The sequence below is a fragment of the Rhamphochromis sp. 'chilingali' genome (genome assembly GCF_963969265.1).
Source record: "Rhamphochromis sp. 'chilingali' genome assembly, chromosome: 1".
In the NCBI taxonomy this organism is placed as follows: Eukaryota; Metazoa; Chordata; class Actinopteri; order Cichliformes; family Cichlidae; genus Rhamphochromis; species Rhamphochromis sp. 'chilingali'.
Window position 1 is genome coordinate 31,754,597 of NC_137929.1, and position 25,300 is coordinate 31,779,896.

General features: G+C 41.8%; 1 protein-coding gene across 3 annotated transcripts; it reads right to left on the bottom strand.

The window, feature by feature from the left end:
• Window positions 1–9,350: 9,350 nt before the first annotated feature.
• trmt44 (tRNA methyltransferase 44 homolog) lies at window positions 9,351–25,078 on the bottom strand. 3 transcript variants are annotated; one of them, XM_080903953.1, is made up of 12 exons: window positions 24,501–25,078; window positions 24,307–24,424; window positions 23,149–23,368; window positions 22,982–23,050; window positions 22,570–22,677; window positions 21,462–21,533; window positions 19,896–20,002; window positions 19,363–19,546; window positions 17,530–17,878; window positions 13,525–13,698; window positions 12,029–12,145; window positions 9,351–10,610 (listed from the first exon to the last, which is right to left on the bottom strand). In XM_080903953.1, exons 1-12 carry the CDS (start codon window positions 24,829–24,831, stop codon window positions 10,378–10,380), a joined length of 2,082 nt encoding a protein of 693 aa, XP_080760079.1. In that variant the 5' UTR covers window positions 24,832–25,078; the 3' UTR covers window positions 9,351–10,377. The 3 variants fall into 3 exon arrangements, with proteins under 3 accessions (XP_080760079.1, XP_080760080.1, XP_080760081.1); XM_080903954.1 differs by lacking the exon at window positions 13,525–13,698 and having other exon boundaries at window positions 9,410–10,610; XM_080903955.1 differs by lacking the exons at window positions 9,351–10,610; window positions 12,029–12,145 and adding an exon at window positions 12,194–13,402.
• Window positions 25,079–25,300: the final 222 nt, after the last annotated feature.

Here is a 25,300-nt window from a genome sequence, read left to right on the forward strand (position 1 = left end):
AAATAAATAAATTTTAACCAAAAACCTGGAGACGCAGAACCTGTGGGCGTGTGACAACATGATGCATTCTGAGTGAAAGCAGCAGCAAGTCTCCGATTATTTAATCCTGGTGTTGTTGTTGTGACACTGAAGCTAAACCAGCAAAGAAACCATCTGACTGTCATGATGCCTTGGCCTGTTTCTTTTAATCGCTAAAAGATGTTTCAGTTGCACAAAATTAGGTGACTTAAATGCAATGTGGAAGCAAGAAAATGTATATTTTTATCTGATGAGTAGCGAAGGGAGAAGGAAAGGACCAAGAGAGTGGGAATTCACACTCTGTGAGGCTTCACATTTTGTGATGAAACCAGTATAAGCTTAACACTTCATCTAAAGTAATGCAATATATATTTATATTCTTCTTCTGTTCAGCAGTTTGGATGTGATAAATGTGATGAACTGATGGACTGATATGGATGGGATCCAGCAGCCTTGTATCTGCAGGGAAACAGTGTACTAATTTTAACTGCATGTTAATCTGAGTGAATTGGGTAGATGCCACTGCACAGCCCATGTGTCTATTGTGTATTTCCAGCTCCGCGTTGAGAAGAAGCGCCATCCGCACTTGGCAGCTCTCCACTGGTGATGGCACGAAGCTAAACTTTTTGAATTTCAAATAAAGAACGTGTTGAATGTGGAAATATTACCAAACAAACCCTCCCTCCATATCTCTTTCTGTCTGTGGGGGTGCAGGAAAGTTTACACGATGCCAAACTGAGGAAGCACCAGGTATGAATTGGTAAGCCTCTGAGTGTGATGAGGATAATTGAGGCAGGTGGGAGTGTTTCCTTCAGGTGTACAGCGACATATGAGTCATCTACCGTGGCCATTCACTCAGTAGCTTTGAGATATTGATCGAGTGCCTGGATCAATTCATGAAAGCTCAAGTGGCAGAGATTTTGAGAGATTTCCTGTTGGAAAATCCTCCTAGGAACTTTTTTCTATACTAAACTTAAACAGGAAATGCTTCAGATTTTGGAATGTACTTTTTATTTGTACTTTCTACTCTGTTTGGACAAAGATAACATTTACAGAATATAGTGACAGAGGCCAGTTTATGGGAGTTAGACCCCCTTTTTTTTCCTCCGATGCTCCAAAGTATATAATTGGGTCTGTTTATAACTAAGGGTTGTTTGAGGGCCTGTTTGAATTGTTTTGTTTGATTGTGTTATCCTGTTGGAAGCAGCCATTAGAAGATGGGTACAAGCAAATATCCCCCACACAATTACACCAGCCTGAGCCACTGATTCTAAGCATGATTGATCCATGTTTTCCTGGTGTCTACACCAAAGACAACATCGAGACTCATCCAGACCAGGCAGCATTTTTCCATCTACTGATGTCCAGTTTTGCAGAGCCTGTGTGAATTGTAAGCCTCAGTTTCCTGTTCTGGCTGACACAAGTGCCACCCAGTGTGGTCTTTTACTGCTGTAGCTTATCAGCAGCAAGGTTTGACAAACAATTTCAAGGGGAATCAGACCTGTTGTTTGACTATGCTGTTTATTTTAACTCACCCCTCAGTGAATTTGCCAGTTTGCTTAGAATCAGTATCTAGAATCACTCGTCTAAAAGATGCTGAATTCAGAGAATCATTGGCTGGATGGTCATTAGTAATTTTGTTTTGCTCTGATGTTCTTTCTGGACTTGTCAAGATCTGCAGGCACAGATCGTCTGTTTGCAGAGAGGATCCAAAATTATTATTTTTTTAACAAAAAGCTAGCTGTTTATTAGGGCTGCATGGAAATGCAAAGCAAAAGCAAGAGGAGACTGGATGTTCACTTATAAGAAGCTAATCTGAAAATCTCAAACTAGCACAGAGAGAGCATGGAGGATGGAGACAAACAGAAGATCTGGCAAGGGACAAAGGGGAACAGACACAACATATACACATGAGGAGACATGCATGGAAAGTGGAGATGCATGAGAACACCGGAGGGACAAATCAGGCATAACATGACAGGGGAAGCAAAACTGGACACAATGCACATGAGACAAGGATGACAAAATAAAACGGGAAGTAACACAAACACGCGCACTGACACTAGGATGGGAATAAGCAAACACGACAGGTTGAGGAGGAACAAGGAAACAGGTAAGGGAGACACAAACAGGAAAGAAATGTGAGACAGAGAGGGAATAAACAGAGCAAATAAACACAGAGGACACGGCAGACTCTCACAGGAGAGACACAGGGATAAGACAAAGACAAGAAGCCATGAACCAGAAATACAAATAAACTCAAAGACATAAAGAGAACCGAAATCAAGACTTGAAGTTAAATCAACTTCAAAAGTAAAGGAAAAAACCATGACTTCAAAAATAAACTCAAAATGCTGCGTCAGAGACCGAGCACCCTGACAAGATCACAAACACAACCGGAAGAACTGAGAATGAAAGAACGTGGAGGAAAACACAACCGAACCATGAAAGCAGAGTGTGAAAAAATATCTTGTGGCATTCCTCGGTTTCAACACATTATTACACATGACATGACATCACCACAACGAATCACCCAGTGACTCACTGATATCTTGTTAATTTAAACTCACAAGTCTGCATTTTTCTGGGATGAGCGAGGCGACTTAGTCATCCAAGAAATTCAGTTTGAAAGAATATTAATGGAGCCACTCAACAAATAATAGCTTTAGATTTGATGTTTGTTTAATTCATTAAATCCATCCATTAAAGAAAAACAGGTGGGGTTGTAAGCTACTAGTAAAGCTTCTGTAAGGTGTAATACATAAAGAGCTGTAACACAAATAGAGTCTTCTCTAATGTAGGATGCACACATTAGTGTGTCACACGACTCATTTGTACAACCTACAGCAGTTATTATTGACTAAGAATTATTTCAAGGTTGTGGGTATTAAAAAGCTGTTTCTTTAACAAGACTAAAAGTAAGAGCTGCTGTTTGGAAAATATGAAACAAGTGCCTGTTGAAAAAGTCCAGGTGAAGCCAGATGTGTCTGAGACACGAAACAAAGTCAGGTAAAGCCTCAAATCAAAGAATAGCATTGTTGTATTCAGTGCAATTCATTAGTAAGTGAAAATTATGGTGAGTTTCAAAGTTTTACTAATATATATATGTGGTTTTGTGCATGTATAATGACAGTTTATCTGTTTAGATCCGCTTCTGGTAAAATGAAATATGCTTTTATTGTCACAATCTGTCGGACAGCGACTGCAGTCAGTCCAAATCAGAGCATGACTGTGTGGACATGGAAACAGCCAAACAAAGACTGAGAGGGCTGGATGCTCAATCGCTGGGAAACCAGTTACTTATCCAGCTACTTGAAATCACCAAAGCCAAAAATGCCATCGCCAGGCAACCACTGATTTATTTATTTTTTTCCTCTTGTTGCAAGTTGGTCGCCATCCTATTTTTACTCTAGTGTGACTGAGCCGTAAACAAGCTCACATATACTGACAAAATAATAGTATAAAAACACCTTCTATTTAAAAGAAAACTTGAAGAATAACATGTAGAAAGGTTTGTTTTCTTTCTAAAATGGAAACAGACACACAAAAGAAGTCATCGCCGTGACAGCTGTCAGCATCACAGTCCAATATGGTTCGCTTTTGCTTCTGTTCACTCTCAGAGATGTTGCATTACATCGAGTCCCACGATGCCACGATGAATAAAGCATGAGAGAAACACGGGGAAAGTTGTTGGCTTAGCCAAAGATATGCAGCCACTTCTCTCTGCCCTAGATTTCGGGCACTGCGAGTCATTTTATCTTATAATGTGTTCCCCTCTGTCCTGTCGTTTGCTTTCACCATCTCTAAGTTCATTAATCAGAGCTGATGGACGTCGTGCAAACTACTTTAGCTATAAGAAACATATAAATATGTGAAGTAGTAGAGTATCAGTTTTAGGCTTCAGCGTAACAAAGAAAGGCCGTTTGTTTACACATTTCACATAATTCACATAGTTCACCAGTGGAGCAACAACAGGATTAAGCTTTTCGGACCCTTGTATAAAGTGAGCAGTTTGAACATGTAAGGAAATAAAGAAATGCATTTTTGTTGTGTTTAGAAAATTTCTGTGTCATTATACAATTTATCTTCAGGGAACTTGTTCACCGTTAAACTGCTCTCCTACAGTACTAAACATGATTTTTCATGTATAATAAGTTTTAATGCCTTCTGTTTTAATCATTACTTATATACAGACTATTTATGGATGGGTAAAGATAAAAAAAAAATTCAAACTTGTAGTGTGAAGAAAATAATTTCATGTTTCTGTGGTGAACGTAATTTAATCATGTAGGATCTGCATGAAAGTCAGCAACTTCATTTATTCGAGATGACGTGATACAATCTAGTAAGAGTAGTTAGTTGCATTTTTTTGAAGTCTAGATTGACAGCTCGGTGGCACAGTGGTTAGCACTGTTGCCTCGCAGCAAGAAGGTCTTGGGTTCAAATCTCCAATCTGGCCAAGTTTGCAGTGGGTTCTCTCTGGGTACTCTAAAAGTCATGCAGTAATTAGGGTTAGGTTAATTGGTGTTTCCAGAATATCTATGAGTGCCGTTGTCTGTCTCTCTGTGATAGACTGGCCACCTGTCCAGTGGCTCTCACCCTATCACATTTGGGATAGGCCCCTGCAACCCTGGTAAAGATAAGAGGATGAATATTGTAGAAGTTATTACAAATCCATGAACATTTTATGTTAACCAGACTCTAGACTTTGTTGAACACTCCAAAAAAAATAACTCTTTAAATAATCATGGAAAGGATTTCCACGTGGCTTTCTATTACGATTAAGCTTTTTTGTCGCACTAACGTAATTTGCATGGTTTGGATCAACTCAATTAAATTAAGTTGGACTCAACTGTAGTAAAACAGTTGATTCATCATTAATTAATCAAGTTAGTCCAACTCAAGCACATTAAGTTGGAATAACAGAATTGCATAATGCGAAAATAAAGCAATTTAATTACGTGGAATTATTTTTTTTATGTTCATTCAAAGAGTTGGTTTTTTTTTTAGCGCATTACATCCTCATTCATGGGTTCAGCTGCTCTTTTTTTTGTTGGCTGTTTTGTTTCTCTGAGGATTTGCCAGTGTGCTCCACAGTCTTTATCCTGTTGAAACGTGCTGGTATGATGGAGAATTTATTGTTGGATCAGTGACAGTAAGCTTTACACTTTCTGAGGCAGTGTTGTAAAAATCGGACATAAATTGAAGCGCGCACAACCAGGTTGTCTGCGTGAGTTTTATTTTTCTTTGCAAAGGGGTCAAACAACAGTACGGAGACTATGACAGCAGTCTGAATGCTTTTCTGACAAACAGGGACTGTAAACACAGATCGAATTATCTGTTGGCTATAGTCACAGAATAGATTCGTATCACTGTGTGCAAAAGATCATTTGTGCATCGACATGTGGTGTAGCTCAAAAATGACACAGTGAAGTAGCACAATCCTAAAAAATTCCCACCGCGTTTCTCATTTTGATAATCAGATTTACGACATAAACATCACTCCCCAAAACACTCATCCCAGTGTGTCATAGGGAAAGCACGCTAATGCCACTCCTTGCTGCGTAACAAGCAGTAATGAGACAAAACGTCCATTATTATACTAAAACTTGTGATTCTTCATCACGTCCTGGCTGAGGCGCACACTTAACCCACTCATTTGACAGGGAGTGATCAATATACCTTGGCAGCATCAGATTTACACACAGCACTACACAACAGAGAATATGACAAACACAATGAACACATATCTAGCTCGTGGCGGTGGTTGGGTTGAGATCCTCCTTCGTGTCTGCTGTTCTGTTGTCCCAGAACTGGACGGATGGCTGGAGCTCGGAGCAAAGCTTTCCTCTCTCACAACTGAAGCAACAAAGCTGAGGAGAGGCTTTTCCTTCCAAACCTGGTGTTTGCTGTAAGATAGCGCTTTACTTCTTCCCCTCTGTTTTTGTTAATTGTCAGACAAAACAACTCCTTTCCTGGAGTGGGAAGAGCATCCTTCACCTGCCTGTCAATTTGGGATAGCACAGAAGACAAAGTTCTGTGATGTGTCAGGCTGTCATTTCCACAGTGGTCAGGGAGAGGTGGTCTGTCTACGCCTCACCCCATTTCGGGGGGTCTTCCCAAGCAGAATATCAAAGGTACTGAAAGATCAGGTTGAGTCGTTTTGCAGTTCCCCAGCAACAGGCAGCAAAATACCAGGATTTAAACAGTGCAGCCTTGGACGCTGATGTTTACTAAGCCAAGGAGATCTGCACTGTATTTGACCAAACGTGTTTGAAAGGACCCGAATCCTCCCTTCTGCCACTGTCACGCTTTGAGAGCGACACACGAGGAGTGGATTTGACGCATCAAACATGTTAACTGTGTGGCTGCTAGCTGCACATTTATGTTAGCACTGTTTCTACTGAGATGTTTCTATTTCAGTAAAATCTTAATTATCTAAAGGTCTTTTATTTTTATCAATATAAATCAGGAGTATTTGATATTTAAATTTAGTTTAGTTTTTTTATTATTACTGTATGGAGGTCACCCATTTAGACAAGATTGATTAAACTCAGTACAGGTATTACAATAAAAAACACATCAGATCACAGCTTGATGTCCCTGTGTGGCAACAGGTAGGCAGTAAAAATGAGGTTTGAGGTTAGATTTTCCACTGATTCATGATTACAGATTAGTAATAAAACAAGATTTTTTCTCACCACTTGTCCTGACGCCCTGACAGAGGAAACATAGCCGCCACTGACCTTTGAAGGACCTGGAAACTTACAATTTGTCTTCACAGTAGGAAATAGCTTGTGTGAAAAGCGTAAGTTATAAACTATCAGGTGTGTGCGCTGCACGTCTCTCCTGGGCCTCTCCTCCAGCCTCGCCGTGCTCGTCGTCAGCAGTGTTGATCACATGGAGACAGAATAAGATCATATGGAGCTTTTTCACTAAGTGAAGTCAACTTGACAAAGATATGTAGCAGAATCTTAAAGTTTTCCATTGCAGGCAGCAAAGAAACACTGACCCATAGTTCTTACTGTGCTATACAGCTGGTATCAGGTCATCCATGAAAGCTTTGATCTATGTTGAATGACTGCTGCCTTTGTCTCTGTGCATGCAATTTAATTCCAAAAAGATGCCTGCTCTTTGCGTAAGTGTTCAGTTTTTTCATGGCATACTTGTCTCTCATTGGAAATATATTTAACACACACACAAAAAAAAACTATCTACAGATTAAGAAATTAAAAAAATATCTGTGGGCTGCCCTGAGGTAACAATCCAGGAAAAGCAGGCAGTCAATTCAAATCCACTTTTGGATGATTTTCTTTTAATGGGATGATTTATTTGAAATCATCTGCATCCCCTTACCAGACTCTGAGGCATCCACAACCTCTTTAGATGCTGGTGATGAGCGTGAGGCCGTGGCGGTTCAATGACACCGGTCAGGGTTCTACTTAGCACCCAACACTACAGTAAGAGATCCATCTCCTGTATTGGTCTCTGCGCTCCTGCGTGTTTGCTCCTCCTCTACTTTCTGTGTGGTTTGCAGTGTTTGACTGGGCTCTTCGTCTTTTCCGTCTTCATGACCTGGTCTTGACTGCTTAGTGAGTCAAGACCAGAAAGTTGCTCAACGTGTTCTAGCTCTAAATCTGCAATCTGTACTGTGATAGCCAAGCTACTTAAATACAACTAACCCAGCAGTTATGAGGCCAGAGCTACAGATGCTAATGATAAACAATTTGTCCTGAATTTCACAATTCCAGTTTATGGCTGAATAAGAGGACGGAGGGCTGTTTAATTACATCACTGTTACTGTTCCTCTGTGCCTCTAATCACGAGTCCAAATGAGTTTTCATATTTCAATAAATGTGAACATTTTTACTATAATTAATACTAATGCTGCACCCACTGAGGAGCTCCCAGGAAACTGATTTTTTTTAAAGTCAGAAGAGGTTTAAATAATTGGCTAAAAAGCCGGCTGTGAAACTTGACAATCCTTCAGCAATAATGGAAAGAGCATTTTAATAACCACATGTTTTAATATCGCTCAGGTTCCTAAAATGGCTTTATGTAACCTTGCTAATTGTTTTTCTTTGCTGAACTAGATGAAGTCTGGTTTTAACATTTAGTCCCAGACAGCGACTCGACCCACGTATGCACTGCATCTTTATTTAACCCCTAAACGTCTGGTGTATCCTATGAGTTTTTGAGACTCGCATATCATCAGTGCGATGCTGCACAGTACATTTTTAAGCAGTAATAATATAATAATAATTAATAATATAATTTTTTAGATTGTCAGAGCATTCAATAAGCACTCAATTATCATGGTTTGGGGCTTTAAAGGGTTAAATCTATGCACATGCATATGCATATTTTATTTTGTTTATATCCGTTTTTGCCTTTTGGCATACTGCAAATGAGTAGCCAGCAGACTTCCTGGACAGGGTGGGTCTGCTTTACTGATCTCCAGGGTAGCGGTGTGAAACAGACATAAACAGTCATTGTGTCAGTCAGGGCTGGGGCCAAAAGACCACAACAACAGCATCAGCAACAGTGTCGAGCTGGGATGGGTACGTAACCTCCTCCACTCCCCGGCCATGTCGCAGCAGTTAAATATAGGGCAGCGGGTCGATCAGATGATCTCTGCAGATGCAGAGCAGCAGGAGCATTTTCATCATTTCATTTCTTCCAAGAAACATAACAGAGTGGGGTGAATGGTGGGAGGGGGACAAGTGATTTAAACAGGTCATTAAAATCCACACATTGCTATACACGTTACGACTGAGCAGTTTATGTCCATCTCACAGCTGAAGCATCGGTTGTGTTTAAATGCTCTTTCATCTCTGAGGAAGTTTCTATTTACTGATCGCAGTTACTCAAAAACTCCAGAGAACTTTCTTCCTCGCTGTACTGAACCTTTGAACAGGCTGAGCAAACGATTGTGGATCCACATCAATATTCAGTGACGAAGCCGCTGAGCAGGGAGACGTGCGAGCACCCGGTCAGCTGTACGTAACCTCAAGGTGTCCATTTCAACCACAGTATGGACTTTATGAGAGGCACTCGCCTTTTTAAGGAGCCACAGTGTGTCTTTTGTCCTGGCTTCCTCCCCTCACCCCCAACCGGTCACCGTAGATGGCTGCCCCACCCTGAGCCTGGTTCTGCTAGAAGTTTCACAAATGTTTCAGATCATCAAACAAATACACGATCTGTGACTTGACCTTAAAAATTCAGTTCATGCTGGAAAACCCTCCAACGTGGCTGAATTACAACACGGTGCTGTAGAAGACTCTCTCCCACAATCGATATGTGATCCATTGTTGATCTGCCCACAGCTGTTGTCACTAACAGCGCACTCGCTTACATCACTGTCATGAGACATTCTCGCAAAAAAAAAATCACGGTTTTAGTAACGCAGCGTTCCTACGGGAAAGTAACGGTAATATAATTACCGTTTTTGTAATAGTAATCCCTTACTTTACTCGTTACTTGAAAAAAGTAATCAGATTACAGTAACGCATTGCCACACACTGATTGTATAAACAATGTTTTTATTGTATCAGCGGTCTGGTTGTTGTCTGTCACATACACAAAACAAACCCCAGGGAGGCACTTCTCACTGCTCGGCTGCAGTCCCTCGGAGGGCCTTACCGTCTTTGACATTTGAGCCACAGGGTGATGGAAGCTGTGTTAGAAAGACGCAGCAGTGAGCGCCCATCCAGACGGGACAACACGCAGCTCAGCCCTCGACTCCTGCCAACAAATAATTCATACCGCTAACATTTACTTTGTTCAAACGCTGTCCGGCCTTTCTCCCCCGCCCTGTCTGTGAACCCCAAAGCACACGTCTGAGCTGAATGAAATGTCTAAGTGAAGCACGCAGTTAAAGACTGAAAGTTTACAGGAGCTTTTAGAGTTTTTATGCTGTGGGCGAGGAGAAGATCCACCACAGAGCTGATAATCTTTAAATAGAAATACAAAGACGTAGCTTGAAATCAGCTTTATAGTGAGTAAGTATACCTGAACTCGACAAAAGTCCAACAGTTAAATAAAAAGGAGACAGGATGCTTTGAAATTAAATTTCACAAGATAACATAACCCAGAGGTTTAGAGAGCTCCAGCAGTGAAGCCCCACCAGGAAGAAATGCATGTTGGCAGCCTTACAAAGACGAAAGAGGACTGTGAAATTTCAAGGCTTCAATTCCCAGAAATGATGTAACGTTGCCTCAATAAAACTCGCTGCTTGGACCTGAATCTTATCTTTGAGGCTACAGGGCTGGAAACTAGAGTTCAAACAACGATGTGCAGAGCTCTGCACAAATTAAAAATCCAAACAAAGTCAATGAAAAGTCGTGAAGAACGAGTCGATCAAAAGGCTTCATTCTTTAACTTCTTCAGCGGTCTCGTCGAGGGTCGGAGGTCATGTGCTCCGTGGGCGAAGGCGCAGCTTTCAGCCTGCAGGGGGCAGCCCTGAGGGTGGTGAGCGTGAAACCAGCAGAGGCGAGTTTTCAGGGCACCCGGGGTGACGGGCTTCCTTTTAACATCCGCCCTGAAGGGCATCTTCTCCCGCCAGTCTCTTATGTAGACACGCCCTCCTTCAACTAAAGAGTGACAAGAGGGAGACACAAAATCTATCAGACTCAAACGCTCCTCCCAAAAGATACAAATAAATATTTTCTTAAAAGACAGAAATTAGGAGAAGAACACAACATAGATGCCTGGCTGTCAGGGCACCGGGTAGAAAAAGTCATGTCTGCGCTGACCCCCACAGGTTATAAGCTTCTCACCTTTCGAGAGTCGTGCACATTTTTATCTATTATCAGAAAGAAATGTCAACTTTGTTTCTATCTCAAGTCTGACTTTGCTTGCACTCTAAGCAATTTCTGTAGGGGAGGGGATCCAATTTTCTCAAACTGATCCCTCGAGACCAACCAAATTCCAAATGACGATGGTAAAAGTGCTCATTTCCCCTCTTTTTCAATCAACAAAAGCCCAGTGTGATGCCATGACGCCAAGCAAATTAACTCTTTGCATTGGACGATTCAAGAGTTTTGGCAAGCACAAGTACGCTTAAATATGCTTTGATGTCAGTGTTGTGGTTACGGGGGGGGAAGAAAAGGAAGGCATACTTCTCACCCTGCTGTCTGACACTTTTAACCAGGAACAGCAGCAAAACACACTGCTTTACGGTCAACGACAGTACGACTTCCAGGACTGCATTTTAAAAAGTGTTTGTCCAGTTATGTTGAAAGAATTGTGGCCTGGATTGTTGTTTCCAAATTGTGGTTCTGAGCGTGAGACGTTTTCGTGAGTGAATAAAATTTGGGAAAAAAAAGATGTTGCTGCCATGTTTATCTTTAGAAATAGTAGCTTTTAAAAGTCTTAAAAGCATACACTGTAGTTAAAAGATGTCAACATATGGGTAAAATTTTGCAACCTGGAACGAGGCCATCGCCACCTTATGGTTTTAAAGAAGTGCCCATACCAGGAGGTGGGACTAATGCTAGCTAGCAAGCTAGTATGAAAACAAACAAAATGTTCGTAATGGAAAAACTGGACAGCTGACTCCTCTGAGGGCTTTTTGTACTGACGAACACCGAACGAGCAAGGTGCAAGCAATAAAGCATGAACTGTATTCTAATTAAGACGTTCTTTTAAGGATCTATTAAAGAAGACTTGAAACCAAAATTACCAGTTTACTCAAGTCATAAATCAAACGAGAAGTAGGGTAACTTTGAAATATCCCCAGAAAGTAGGGTTAAGGCCTCCATCTTTTATATACAGTCTATGATTTAAATTGTTGGAAAATAAAAATTCAAACAAAATCTTTTTTTAAAAAGAAGCTAACGGTTTTTTATTTAACACCCTTTCTGTTACTCATATAACCTCCAGTATCTTTCTCACTGTCACTGGTTTCATTTAAGCACTATATTGTACTTAATGAACAGTCTAGTTCTCAACAATACAACTTTCAAATGAACCATCTACGAGAACGTAGAGAAGCGTGCAGAAAAGCTACCTCTAAATACTTGATGATTGTTCCTCAGAAGCGTCTGAAGACCTCCGCACTCTTTCTTCAGGAGCCGCAGGGTTTCCTGCCCCAACAGCCCCGCAACCTCGCTCACAGAAAGGCTGCCTGAAGGGCAGGGAAGAGGGACAAACAATGAAAGATGGGAGTTATACATGTGCAGGAAGAGGTCTATTGATTTTATAATCATCAATGCATTAACACAGTGCTTCAGCATGCACAGAGATCGTTTTTATCCAGCATTTCAGACAAAGAACCACTCGGCTTGAGTTGATGTTACCAGCTGTTCTATGACAAGAAAATGCGAGCAAAGCTATATATACACATAGTATATAAAGATTGGTTTACAGTAGAGAGTAGCTTGTCAGAGTGTTTGTCAGAGCTGTAAAGTATGCTCAGTTAAAGCCGTTCCAACAAGCTGTCGGGGCAGCTGGAACGCGTTTTGCCAGAGTAGCCATTTGAGAGCCTGAATCATTTTTGTCAACTCTCCACTGGGGCAGAGATTTTAGAAAGGAAAAGGAGAATATGTACAGTTTTAACCTCTAGGATTAGCATAGTATAGATGACAAACCCCTTTGTAGTCACACATACTTTCGCACTATGGTTATAAAGATCTTTTGGCATTTCTGGCCTTGCCCTTTTTACACCACAAGGGAATTCAATCTGAGCTGACCTTTGGTTTATACAAGTGACAAACTTCCTCCTTTCTCTGACGTATTGGAGGGAGAGACACACCGCATGATTTCATAACTATATTTGACTTAAATCTGCATCTTCAGTGATATCTTCATCGTACTTCTGTGGTCACTCGCTGCAATCCCTGCTGGCTTAGAGATGATATGAATACTGAATATGAATGAAAAGCACCGTCTGACCCTCTGATCCAAAACTCAGTTTTCCGAAAACTGTTCAGTTTCAAACTCTTCTGCTTGTCAGGTCTCTGAACCTTGTCTTTCTGCCGTTGAAATTCATCGAAAAACATATTGTCCACCCAAATACATCCTAATTTTAGTTGGCCAAATTGCTGCGTTAATCCCTAAAATATGCGACACACTCCCACATTCACAGACACTAGCGCAGCCAAACCCAGTCGTATGCTGCAGAGTGTGAAACTGGGCAGACTCTCATCCCACAGCTCTGACGCCAGGGAGCTCCAGGCCTTGATATAATATCAATACACCGTTTAGAGCTGCCCTTTACTGCCTACAATGTTAATGGGGATTAATGGGATAGGGACAGTATTGACAGAGTAGATTCAGCTTGGACTAAGACCAGGTGCAGATGAGAATTAATGACTTGGCTTAAAGTACAGTTGGACTTGCTTGTTTGAAACGATGCCTGTTGTGTAGGATTGCTTTTGTTGTGCTGAAGAAAAAAAGAAAAAAAAAAAGAGAAAAGAGCTCAGCTGTGATTTCCATCTTTGCAAAAACTGCAACTCTCACAAGGCGTGTAAAGATGACAGGACATATTTCTGAGGGATTACATACTTTTAGGGTAATATTTGTCTTGATGAGCAGAGGAGGGGTAGTGGACATGGAGCTGCCCAGGCAGGAGGAATAGAGGGAGGCCACAGAGAAGATTCATGAATGTAGAGAAGGAGGACATGCAGAGGGTTGGGGTGACAGAAGAGGTTGGAGGCTGGTGATTTGTTGTGGTGACCCCTAAATGGAGAAGCCAAAAGAAGAAGAAGAAATCTATATACTTCTGGAGGAATCATAGGGTTTGGAGACAATGGAAATGCTATGATTCTGCAAACCATTTAACTTGAGCATAAAATGGTCACTCAGACAAACAACAACAGAAGTCTCGCTTTTTTCCATCACATTTGAGATCTCTTAATCGGTCTCTCTGTACACGGCTGCCCCACATCTCTCTTTGCAACCTCACCGCTAGCTCACAGAGCAATAAACACAGCAGAGAGAGAGGAAAGGAGACAGGCTACTGCTGTGCCAGGAGAGCAAGATGTCCCTGCAATGCAAAGGAATAAGTACGCGAGCTTTTTGCTAAACCTTTAAAAAAAAAATCTATTTACAAGGTGATGAAAAGTTGGCAAATGATCTGGCAAAGGTGCAAAGCTAGTAACAATCAGGTGAACTGAAACATGAACTTGCTATAATATGATGCCACCGTGTTGCCTGGCAACCTAAAAAAAAAAAAAAAAGGGACTACTGGCATTTATATAGTAATGCAGGACACTGACATGTACTAGAACCAATAATTACATTATTATTGCTAATAAACGTAAATATGCATGCTTGCTGAATCCTCTTATAGCACCCAATAAATAATATTTACACTCATCCTCATATATCTATGGCTCGAGCATGTGGCTTACACATTTCCCTGCCAAGCGAAAGATCCCCCGGTTCAGTCTGGGAGGAGACACAAATCCCTTTGGGGTTGTGTCAGGAAGTGCATCCAGCACATCCAGATCAAACGTGCGGAGCTACCTGCTGTGGTGACCCTTTGCGAATAAGGGAGCATCTGAAAGCAACTTTAAAACCGGCCTTTATATGAATGACATTTTGGAGACAAAAGCAAAAGTATACAAAAAACAAAAACAACCCAAAAAACTCCGTTTGGATTTTTTCAAACCAACAATCTGAAAAATATTTGGTTTAAACTGAAGGAAAGCAGAAAATGTTCCAGCATGTGAAAGAGTGAAGTGAAGCGTTCACTCATCAAAAACACACCGCGCCCTTCCACGCAGGCTGCTTCTACTCAGTACAATAGCGTGTTTACTGTCCCTCTGACATTTTACTGAGTTGACATTTAGTGTCGCTCGATGTACAGCTACACACAGATTTTCATTCTCGGCGTGATTACATAACTCTGTGACTCAGCACTACAGCCCGCATGAATTAGTAACTTGCTTCATATTTACAGTGTCTCAGAAGAGCTGTGAGATATTTTTAAGTTTAATGTACAGGAAGCACAATATATGCAACTGATATAAGCAGCAGAGACACTAAGATGTTTTAACTTGCTCAGTGCAAACCTTTTAAATAGAAGAACTTGTCCCAAATAAAAAAGGAAAGAGTCTGATTGATGTTAAATAGGAATTTTCATTTCAAAGAATTACTATAAATCACTGAGTATCAGTCTTATGATACAAACCCAACAATAGCTGGCCAAACAGGAAAAATACTGACTCTTATGCATAGTGAAAACCTGCTTATTTCTGACAGTTTCAGAGCTTAATGAGTATTATTTGTTTGTATTTACAGTAAAAGAGATAAAAAGAAAAGATAAAAGAACATCGTCTGACGTCGCACCAGAGCCATAAAGCCACAGAAACAAAATGATCATAAAATATCCGCTTAAGTGCCAAAAAGGGAAACATCACCATACTGAAAATGATTAGACTTTTTGAAGATGCATTAAAGAGCAAACAGAAACTAAACTCCAAAGCACTTTAAATGACTCCGAGACCCATCTGGATTTATTTAACATGCGCTGGCTCCCTCTGAATTTGGCCTTTGTTCGTACACAGCAGATAACTGGTAGGAATCCCTCAATACAAATGCGTGCTCATGCATAAATCATAGATGGTGGTGCATTATTCATGCAGTCATCTCCATACAGAGTTACACTCTCCCTTTATTCACTCTCCCTAAAATTTTCTACCTTTAATTCCACCGACACCCCGACAAGAAACGTTCTGTTTTAATAATAGCAGGCTTCGTGCCCTTATCTCGTTCATAACGTGTGACTGTGTGTGAGTGTGTGTGTCAGCGGGGCTGCAGAGGTGTTGACAAAGGTGATTGCGTGGGTGCTGTGAAAGTAAATGTGTGTGCGTGTCTGTGGGTGTTTGATACGGGCTGCGTGGTACGCAGCTGGCGGAGGGTGTGGCAGAGTTCAAAGAGGCGTCGCTCTGTGTCATCAGGTCTCACCGGCTGATGCTGAGGGGCAGGATTGTAATCAGCGAGGTGGGGGGGTCAGACGGGATGATGGACGAAGAATGAAATTCAAAGTTCAGGCAGTAGGTGCTGCGGATGTAATGGTGTAGCTGGTGAGTTTTAAAAAGTGCTGACGCCATATGTAACGATTGATTGTGACGGTGTCGTTTCAGAGGCATCGGGTTACATCTGCACCGCACCATACGAGGTAAAAAGCACTCACTATGTAACTGATCAAAGGCATAGACTGTGTACAAAAGATGGAAGTAGCCTCGGGGGTTGAAAAGTGACCACAGTAGGGAAATGCCCCAAACCTGCATTCTTTGTAATGGACAGCAGAGGCACCAAAGCACAACAACAGTTGCCTCAATGTGCTTTATATTATAAGGTAAAGACTCTACAATAATAAAGACAAAACCTTAATCAGATGACCCCCTGTGAGCAAGCACTTGGTGACAGTGGGAAGGAAAAACTCCCTTTTAACAGGAAGAAACCCCCAGCAGAACCAGGCTCAGGGAGGGGCGGCCATCTGTTGGGGGTGAGGGGAGGGAGACGGGGGAAAAGGCACACTGTGGAAATCCAGAGTGGTGCATAAAAACAAAGGGTGAACGAACAAGAAACACTCAACAAGCCCCTGGCAACCCAGCAGCGTAACTAAGGGAGCACTCAGGGTTACCTGATCTAGCCTTAACTATAATCGTTATCAAAAAAGGAAAGTTGAGAGCGTGTCTGTCTCCCACATTCAAATGCTTGCACGCTTCAATAAATCACTGGACCCGTTTCTCATTTTCCCAGCAAAATATAAAGAAACGAGGTGTGGCTGAAGACTTTAGCAGAGTGCTGTACACCAATGTGGTGAATACATTAGAGGCAACGAGATGTCCACTAATAGCCAACCATTAGCTTCGAAGCAAAGGGAGAGTAGTGAATCTGTATCCTGTATATGTGGACAAGGCTTAAATAGTGTGGTTCACAACAGCTGCTTATCCACAGACATTAACATCCACCTACCAGCCCTTATACAGCTTTCTTACATCATATACACTTTCAAGCTCATCTAATGTTCTTCTCACCTCTCCAGCAGAAAACACATTATAAAGTCATTTTGCCTTTAATTACAGGTTGATACACTTAATCACAGTGAGAGAAGTTAATAAAAAAATAGGGTGATAGATGTTTTTGATATGCTAAGACTGGGTCATTTACATAGCGCCAAATCACAACAGCGGTTGCCTTGAGATGCTTTTTTTTGGTAAAGACAATAATTAATAATAACTGTGTTATAATATAAAAACGTGACAATGTCTTTAAAAGCTGTTTTTGGTGCGAATAATTGGTCAATTTAGCCGACTGCTAGGTGGTAGTTAGGCAACATGATGACATCATAATATCTCATCTAGACAAGAACCTTCAGGGGCCTAAGATGCATCTGAGCGCCAGGTCTTGATGCTCAGACCGGGCACTCAGATGCATCACACAGAGAGTCTTTCTGTCCTACAGGCAAATAGGAACACCTCACAGATACTGATCCTATTCTGGATTTGATCTCAACCTGTGACTCAGTTCAGCAGCGACTCATGTCAATCGTTTTACCTCCTTGGTTCCAGTCACGGCAGGATCCTTCTCCATCGCCCGCGGTCATTCCCAGAAGAGCATTAGCAACCCGCAGAACAACACCGTCAACAAAGTCCCGCGGGAGAGCAGCACAATTTCGCACCGCTTCGACGCGATCTCGCGGCTGGAACCCGGCTCCCCAGGAGCTCCCGGGGGTGCCGTTACAGCTTCCGTCCCCATTGCAACAGTCCTCGTCATTACTGACGTCTGACCTCTGAACTGTGACCCCGGGAGCAGTGCAGCGGCTGTGGATGTAATGAGCCCTTTGTTGCTCTACCTCAGGTTCATCAGATAACTGATAGTTTCTTGACTTTCCTAAAAGACACACCTGTGGGAAAAAAAGAAAAAAAAAAAGAGAGCAGAGTGTGAGGGCGACTCCCTGTTTGGTTGTCTTTTCTTGTTATTAAGTTCAAAGAAGTCATACTTTTTCTTTCCATTTGAAAATGTTCCCATGAAATAATTTTGTGGGAGAGCTTTTGCTGATATGAGCAAACTGAGTGTTACTGATGAGCAAACAGCAAAGCCCAGAAAATAATAGCTTGTTCTTTTTATGGCCACGAGTATATTGTAGCTATTAATGGCTACCCACTAACAGATTTATTGTTCCCTCTGGGATTATAAAGACATCCTTGATTTATTGTACGTCTACACTAAACGAAGCCCAGGTGGAGAAAAGGCTGGGACGCACAGCTGTATGATTTACTTCAGCCATCCACTGATCATAGCGCTGAGAAGTGTTTCCACATAATCCCAGGATTGCAAAAACATGTAATGAAGTTACTGACTTCAAGCTAATCGCATGACAGCAGCTGGTCAAGACAACCTGATGAAGGTCCAAGCTGTTTCGAGCTGACAGGAAGGTAACAGTAACTTAAATAGCCACTCATTTCAACCGAGGTGCAGAAAGGCATCTCAGTGCACAACAGATCCAGCCTTGAAGCAGTTGGGCTACAGCAGCAGAAGACCCTACTAGCTGACAGGAAGCTGAGGCTACAGTTCACACAGACTTTCCAAACACACAGCAGACTGGAAAACCATCGCCTGATCCCGTCTCAGTTTCTGTTGTGACATTCAGACGGAGTCAGTATATGGTGTAAACATGAAAGCATGGATCCTGCCTCGGATCAACAGGAAGTCTTGGCACACTCAGTACTAACCAAATGTTAAACACCCCAATCTGCATGTGTTTTGTTGTTGACCATGTCCATACATTCATGACCACAGTGTAACACTCCATGTCGCAAAGCTCAACGTGACAGCGAGTTCCCTGTACTCTAAAGTCCTCCACAGTCACCAGATCTCAACCCAACAGAGCAGCTTTGTGATGCGGTGAAACGGCAGATTCTCATCACGGATGTGCAGCAACTGTGATGCTGTCTTGGCAACGTAGCCCTTTTGTGCTATTCTGAAAGAAGAGTTATAACTTTCAGATCTGTGCAGGGGAGAGATGCAGTTGAGGTGCATTATGGGAAAAGTCATAACTAAGGTGTGTTTTAATTTTCACAAACTTTTTTACAACCATTTCAAACCTGCACCTATTACAGAACCCCACCAAACGGATTTCTCTCTTTATTTCTTTCCCTCGCTGTCTTGTATTAATTATTTGATAGCTGACAGCAGAGCTGCGCGGTAGAGGGGTGGAGAGAGAAGAAGAATTCACGAATTGCTGAACTAATACAATGTGATTTGTTCTGGAGCACAGACTGAAAGAAGAAGGAAAAAAAAAAACAGAGGCCGGGGTCAAACAAATGTTTACAACAAGTCAGATGGATTTGCTGTGAAGCCGCCTCCACTCTGTTTCTGTCAGCCTACCCGTTTAGTAGAAGGTATTCTCAAACAGTCTTCGTCAGTGTTGAAGCCACAGACTTGGCTGACCTCAGCGATGAAGTCGATGTATTCCTTGTACTGAGACTTCTTACACTGGCGTCTCTGGTATTTTCCACAGAAGTCGAAGAAACAGCAGGGGAGGACAAAGTAGCGGCAGGAATAAGACGACCTATAATTTGAAAAAGAAGGGACAAAATAAATCTACACAGTGCCGATCATTACTCTTTAATGCAGTCAGACTACAGAGGACTTGTTTTACTTAAGCATTTTTCCACCTTTACTCAAACTGTTCAGACAGGAAGCGACACACACAAGAAATCATCATCTGCAGTCTCAAACAAGGAGAAATCTGACTCCTCACGCTGAGGCTCAACATCGCCATCAGGTGGCCGTTTCAGTAAACACACACACACACACACTCTTCACACATCACCCCCTGCCCATAATGTTATTCCAAAACTGGAGAGATCAGCTGGCATTTGAGCTGCTGAGTGTGATTGTGTCTCCTGATGACTCGCCTGGCTGCTATAACGGGGATCCACGGTGTGAGCTCGTCCGAATGGTTCCCAATCAGCCAGTCTGTACCCGGGAATAAGAAGCTCTCGCTGGGAGTAATTGCCTTTTCCTGAAATAGCACAGACCCAAAGAGTACAAGAGGTCCTTAGAGCAGGAGGGATGCACACCGGTCTAATTTAATATCATTTAATAGAAATAAGTATTTTTATCTGCTTAGACTTTTATTTGAGATGCATTTAAAGTTTTGGTTTGGGTTTTTTTCTTAGTGGGCTCAAATATTTTTTATAATTGCAATTAGAAAACAACTACAAGATCCCAACAACTTTTTTTAGAGAGTTTATATAAATCCTTTCATATTTAACAGATGGCCCTGACACCAACATCACAAATGATGAGAGTTAAGAGCCTGTGAAGTCCAGAGAGCTTCCGAATAAAGGTTGAGGACTGAGTACAGCTGCCCCGGGGGCGCAGAGAGATTGTTCTACCACATCCGCTCCGCTAAAATCGGTCAATAATAGATGACCTGAAATGGAAGCAGTCAGCAGCTTGTTGTTAAATGAGCGACTGAGGACAGGAGGCAGACGGGAGAAAGCGGCGTTTTCAGGGCAGGTTTCTCTGGAAATGTGTGTGTCCACATGTGTATGCAAGCTTCTGTGGTAGTATTTTCTTTGTGCAGCTTATTACAATCATAAAAGCAAGAATCTCTTAAGTAAACTACAAGAAATGTACAGTGCTGTGAAAAACTATTAGTCCACAGAATATTGGAAAATATTCTGTGGACTGATGAGACAAAATTTGAACTTTTTGGAATGTTTGAGTCCCGTTACATCTGGCATAAATCGAACAAAGCAATTCATAAAAAGAACGTCACACATGGGACGACCGTCAAGTTATGCCCTAAATCTCAAGATCTGAAACACACCAGCAGGTCCGCCTCTAAGTAGCTCAGATAACGGCACTGTTGCCTCACCGTCGCACACGTCCAGGTTTGTAACCCACCATGTTGTCAGGCCTTTCTGTGTGGAGTCTGCATGCTCTCTCTGTGTGACCTAGTCAAAGTGTGGACCTGAATCCAATTGAGATGCTTTGGCGTGACTTTAAACAAGCAGTTCATGCTGGAAACACCTTAAATGTGGCTAAATTAAAACTATTCTGCAAAGATGAGTGGGGCTAAAATTCCTCCACGCTGATGTGAGACTCACTGCCAGTTATCACAATCACTTGATTGCAGTTTTTGCTGCCAAGGGTGGCAAAACCGCATTCATAGGTTTAGGAGGGCAATTACTTTTCCACACAGGGCCATGTATGCTTGGATAGATTTTCGTTGCCCTGAATAAATTAAATCCTCATTTAAAAACTGCACTTTTTATTTATTCAGGTTGTCTTTTTCTAATTTCTAAACACATAAGAAAGAGGAAAAAGACTTTTTCACAGCACTGCAGGTGTAAAATTCTCCCTGATCATTACTTTTACATCTTTATGAATGCTTCATTGTACTTTTTAATTACAATAAATTGAAGCACAAAGTGAGGACACGGAGTCGAACGTTTCATGCTCGGCTCGCTCACCTCCAGCAGAGTCTGGGGGCCGTACATGTCCCAGATCTTCCTCCTGCGAACATCGATGCCCCTTCCAGGGTGCTGTAACACAAGATGCCTGATAGTCAGAGAGGCTAATCAACCTCAAACACATTCACACACTCAGCCAAGTCAGATCAAAAACATTAAAATTTAGAATGTACCCCTTAACGACAATGGCCGGCCGATATGTTTCTACTACCAGATCTGGACCTGCCCCGGCGTTTTCCCCTGTCTATAAAAGTCCACTGTTTACCTCAGCTGCTGAGTGAGAGATGTCCATCTTTATTTACGCTTTACTTTGTCAAAGGAGATCGATGCGGGTTGAGCTGCTGTTTTTACCGCTGTTAGCTCCTGTTAGCCAACAAAGTTGGAATCAAACACTTACTGAATAAACTCGCATCCAATGTGAGATGCAATCAAACTGTTTATCAGAGGGAAAGTGTGACCTTTAAACTCTACGTTATACTAACTGCTGTTGTTGCCAGCTCATTGTCAGTTGCCTGGAGATACGAGGGTCGCATTTCTAATCTGTAGAAAATATGTAATTGGGACATACCGCACCTCCCCTGCAATGGCTCTGCGCCCCCCCTAGGGGGCGGGCCCCACACTTTGGGAAGCTCTGCACTAACTAACTCCTATACATTTTTAATGGATCCATTCTAAGTTTATATGAACATATCAGTTTGTTGAAAGAGACACTAATCTATGTATATTTATGAGTACAACACTCTTTTTTTTAAATCAAATAAACTAAAAGGAAATTACTGACTGTACCTTTAAGACAGCGCTTCTGGCTTTCCTAAAGTTAGTGTGAAATGTTTTATATGTGACCACCATATACAGGGTTATCAAATATGAAGAGTGTTCTCATACTGTGGATGATTTTGAGGACTTTGTGGGCTTTGGGTGAGAATGTAACCAGGAAGTAGCTGCTGTTTGATTTTCTTCTAAATTCAAACAGTGTTCAGTCACCAGTGTGCAGAACAAAAGCTGAGGATTCAGTCACTCATAACAAAGATCAAACACTCGGTCCAGCGTGACGATCTGGCCTAATAAACTGCTGCTTTTACATGAATTCATCAAGCACTGAACTCACCCCTTCATTGGTCAGAATGTGAACCAAGAGGCCATTTCCACAGCCGAGGTCCACAAAGGACTGCCTGGCAGTCAGACCTTTCTCTGCTCTCTCCTCGGCCCACACCACCTGCAGCAGTACGGTGACACAGACTCATGGTTAGGGAGTGACAAATGCTGCTGATACTCGTAACCTACAAATGGATTCCTAAGGTCAAAGGTCATTTTTCACATTCAGGTTGATTGATTTAGCTTAAGTTGCATGACCCTCTGACACCTGACATAAGGTCATGTGAGTTATTAGCTGTTTTTACCTGCACACACAGTACCTGTATGGACGTATTTGTTAATTATTTCAAAGGCTAATTCAAGTATAATCGTGATAGGATCCACTCATTTGGTGAAAAGAAGATTATTGGAAGGTTTGAACTAACCAGGAGATACGTAGCAATAGCAACATCCTCATACACAAACTTTTCAGGATCTGTAACCTCAGGCCAAACCTGGAAACAGTGTGAGAAATATATATGAATATATCAACACAAGAGAATAGGACGTAAACAAAAGAATAAACAAGCCTCACATCATCCAGTCTCCTCACCTTCACCATGGCCTTGTACTTGTCCTTCAGCTGTTGGTACATGAGGCTGTACTTCTCCACTGGCAGCAGAGACAACGTGCTCCTGAACTCGCTACTCCTGCACTCGGTGGCCCAGCGCACCAGTTTAGGCAGCAGGTCAGAGGACAGCCAGGGCAGCTTGGGGTAGGCGACGCCATCAGAGAACCAGGAATCGACCGACAGCGCACACAACTCCAGGGACCTGCAGATAAAGCACAAGTCATCTACAGTGTTGTGCTCATTTTATGCTAACTATACTAACATGTATATTAACTGAGAGTTTGTGACGTCGCTGCTCCGAGTTCACTTATATCAATATCAGGAGGATTTTTAAATATGAAAAAATAATTTTAAATATTAATAAGAAAAAGGAGATAAACCCAAAACAAATTAAAAAAAACAGAGACAATGTAACAAAGTTTGAACAATAAGAATAACAACTCTAAATTATATTCTGTGGTTTAAATTTTCTTATTGCTGTTGACACTGAATGTCAGACCCATTTTTAAACATCAGTGGTGGACTACAAAAATAATAATACTAGATGGTGAAGACCCTCAAAAAAACCCTAATAACTTGTCTTTCATTCATACACCCACTGTTAGAAGAAATCAAGACTCAGACCAGACGAGATTTTCCAGTCTTTTCTTGTCCAGTGAAATGCAGCCTCAGTTTTAACAGGAGTGGCACCTGGATTGGTCTTCTGCTGTAGTAGACGATCCACTTAAATGTTTAATATGTTGTGCACTCAGAGATGCTCTTCGGCATATTTTTTGTTATAACAAGTGTCTATTTGAGTTACTTTTGGCTTCCTATCAGCTCGAAGAGGTCTGGACATACTCTGACCTCTGACAAAAAGAAGCAGAGCTGCAGCTCATTGGATATTTTTTCTTTTTCCACTCCATTCCCAGTAAACTCTAGAAATGCCAGCAGATCAGCAGTTTCTGAAATATTCCAACCTATACGTATGGCACCAACAACAATGCCATGCTCAAAGTCACTTAAATCACCTTTCTTCCTCATTCTGATGCTCAGTTTGAACATCAGGATTGTATAATCAACCAGTAAACTATCGTCCAAAACAAGGCATTTCGTCCTGTATGTTCTAATGTGCTGTAAAGATGATGACTGCAGACTCACCATTCCTCACAGTCCTGATTGCAGAGCTGAATCTGATAAATGTTGCCTTTCCTCAGAGACGCTTTTCCCTCTGCATCCTCTTCAAATGGAATAAAGGTCACTCGCTGTCTACCAAAGTCTGCAGAGAACAAGAGAGAAGGCATTAGAAAGAAATATAACTGATACAACAGTTTGCAGAAGTGAGAAGCTCTTACCTTTCAGGATAATTTCTTTATGCAGGTTTGTCCCATAACAGTTTACTTTGGGAATAAATGTCCTGACGCTGGAGGACCATGGTTTGTCGGCTTCGTGGGCAGCTGAGGCCCCAGTGATCATGAAGAGCAGCGCATCTGTGAAGAGTTCAGGATCATGCAGCAGGAGCCGTAGGTCGTCTTGGTCCACATCTTTGCTGTCTGTCTCTTTAACTCCACAAAGACGCTTGTTTATAACATGAGGTTTCTTTATCCACACGTCTACGGCTGACCAGAAGCCATCGGGGAGACTCTTACATCCTCCCGGGAACTTTATATCGAAGAGCTTTGGCATAACTGAGCAAGCGAAGCATGTGTGTTTACAATCACTGAATCAACTTCCGGACAGGAGGGTTTTTGGTTTTTTTTGGGGGGGGGTGCGCCGATATATGTTTCCAAGAACAATGAAATGAAAAACGGATCATTTACGATAAATCCTACTTTGGTCCAAAAACCTTTTAAGAGCTTTATTTAAAAGAAAAAGCGAGAGGCAGCTAGAAAAACGCACTACTATGTCGCTGAGTGATGACGTTTACACCAGCGACAAAACTCTATCATCTACGCGGCATGCCCAATAGAGGGTGCTGTTTATCTTTGTCTGTAATGACTCTGTAGTCATTCAGGGGTTTAGGGGGATGTTTTTGTTTTGTTTTTTGTTTTACTAAATAGCGAACAAGTCAAAAAGAAATCACTAAAAGTATAAGAAGATTATTTGTAACCTTCACTAAAGCTGTTTTTGTACTGTGGTGAGCTCTGAAACCTGA

Coding starts and splice junctions, on each gene's coding strand:
- trmt44 (XM_080903953.1), bottom strand. CDS start 24,831: ATGCCAAAGCTCTTCGATATAAAGTTCCCGGGAGGATGTAAGAGTCTC. Junction 13,699..17,529: donor CCGTGACTGGAACCAAGGAG/GTAAAACGATTG, acceptor TTCTCCATTTAG/GGGTCACCACAACAAATCAC. Junction 12,146..13,524: donor AGACAAATATTACCCTAAAA/GTATGTAATCCC, acceptor CCTGCCCTTCAG/GCAGCCTTTCTGTGAGCGAG.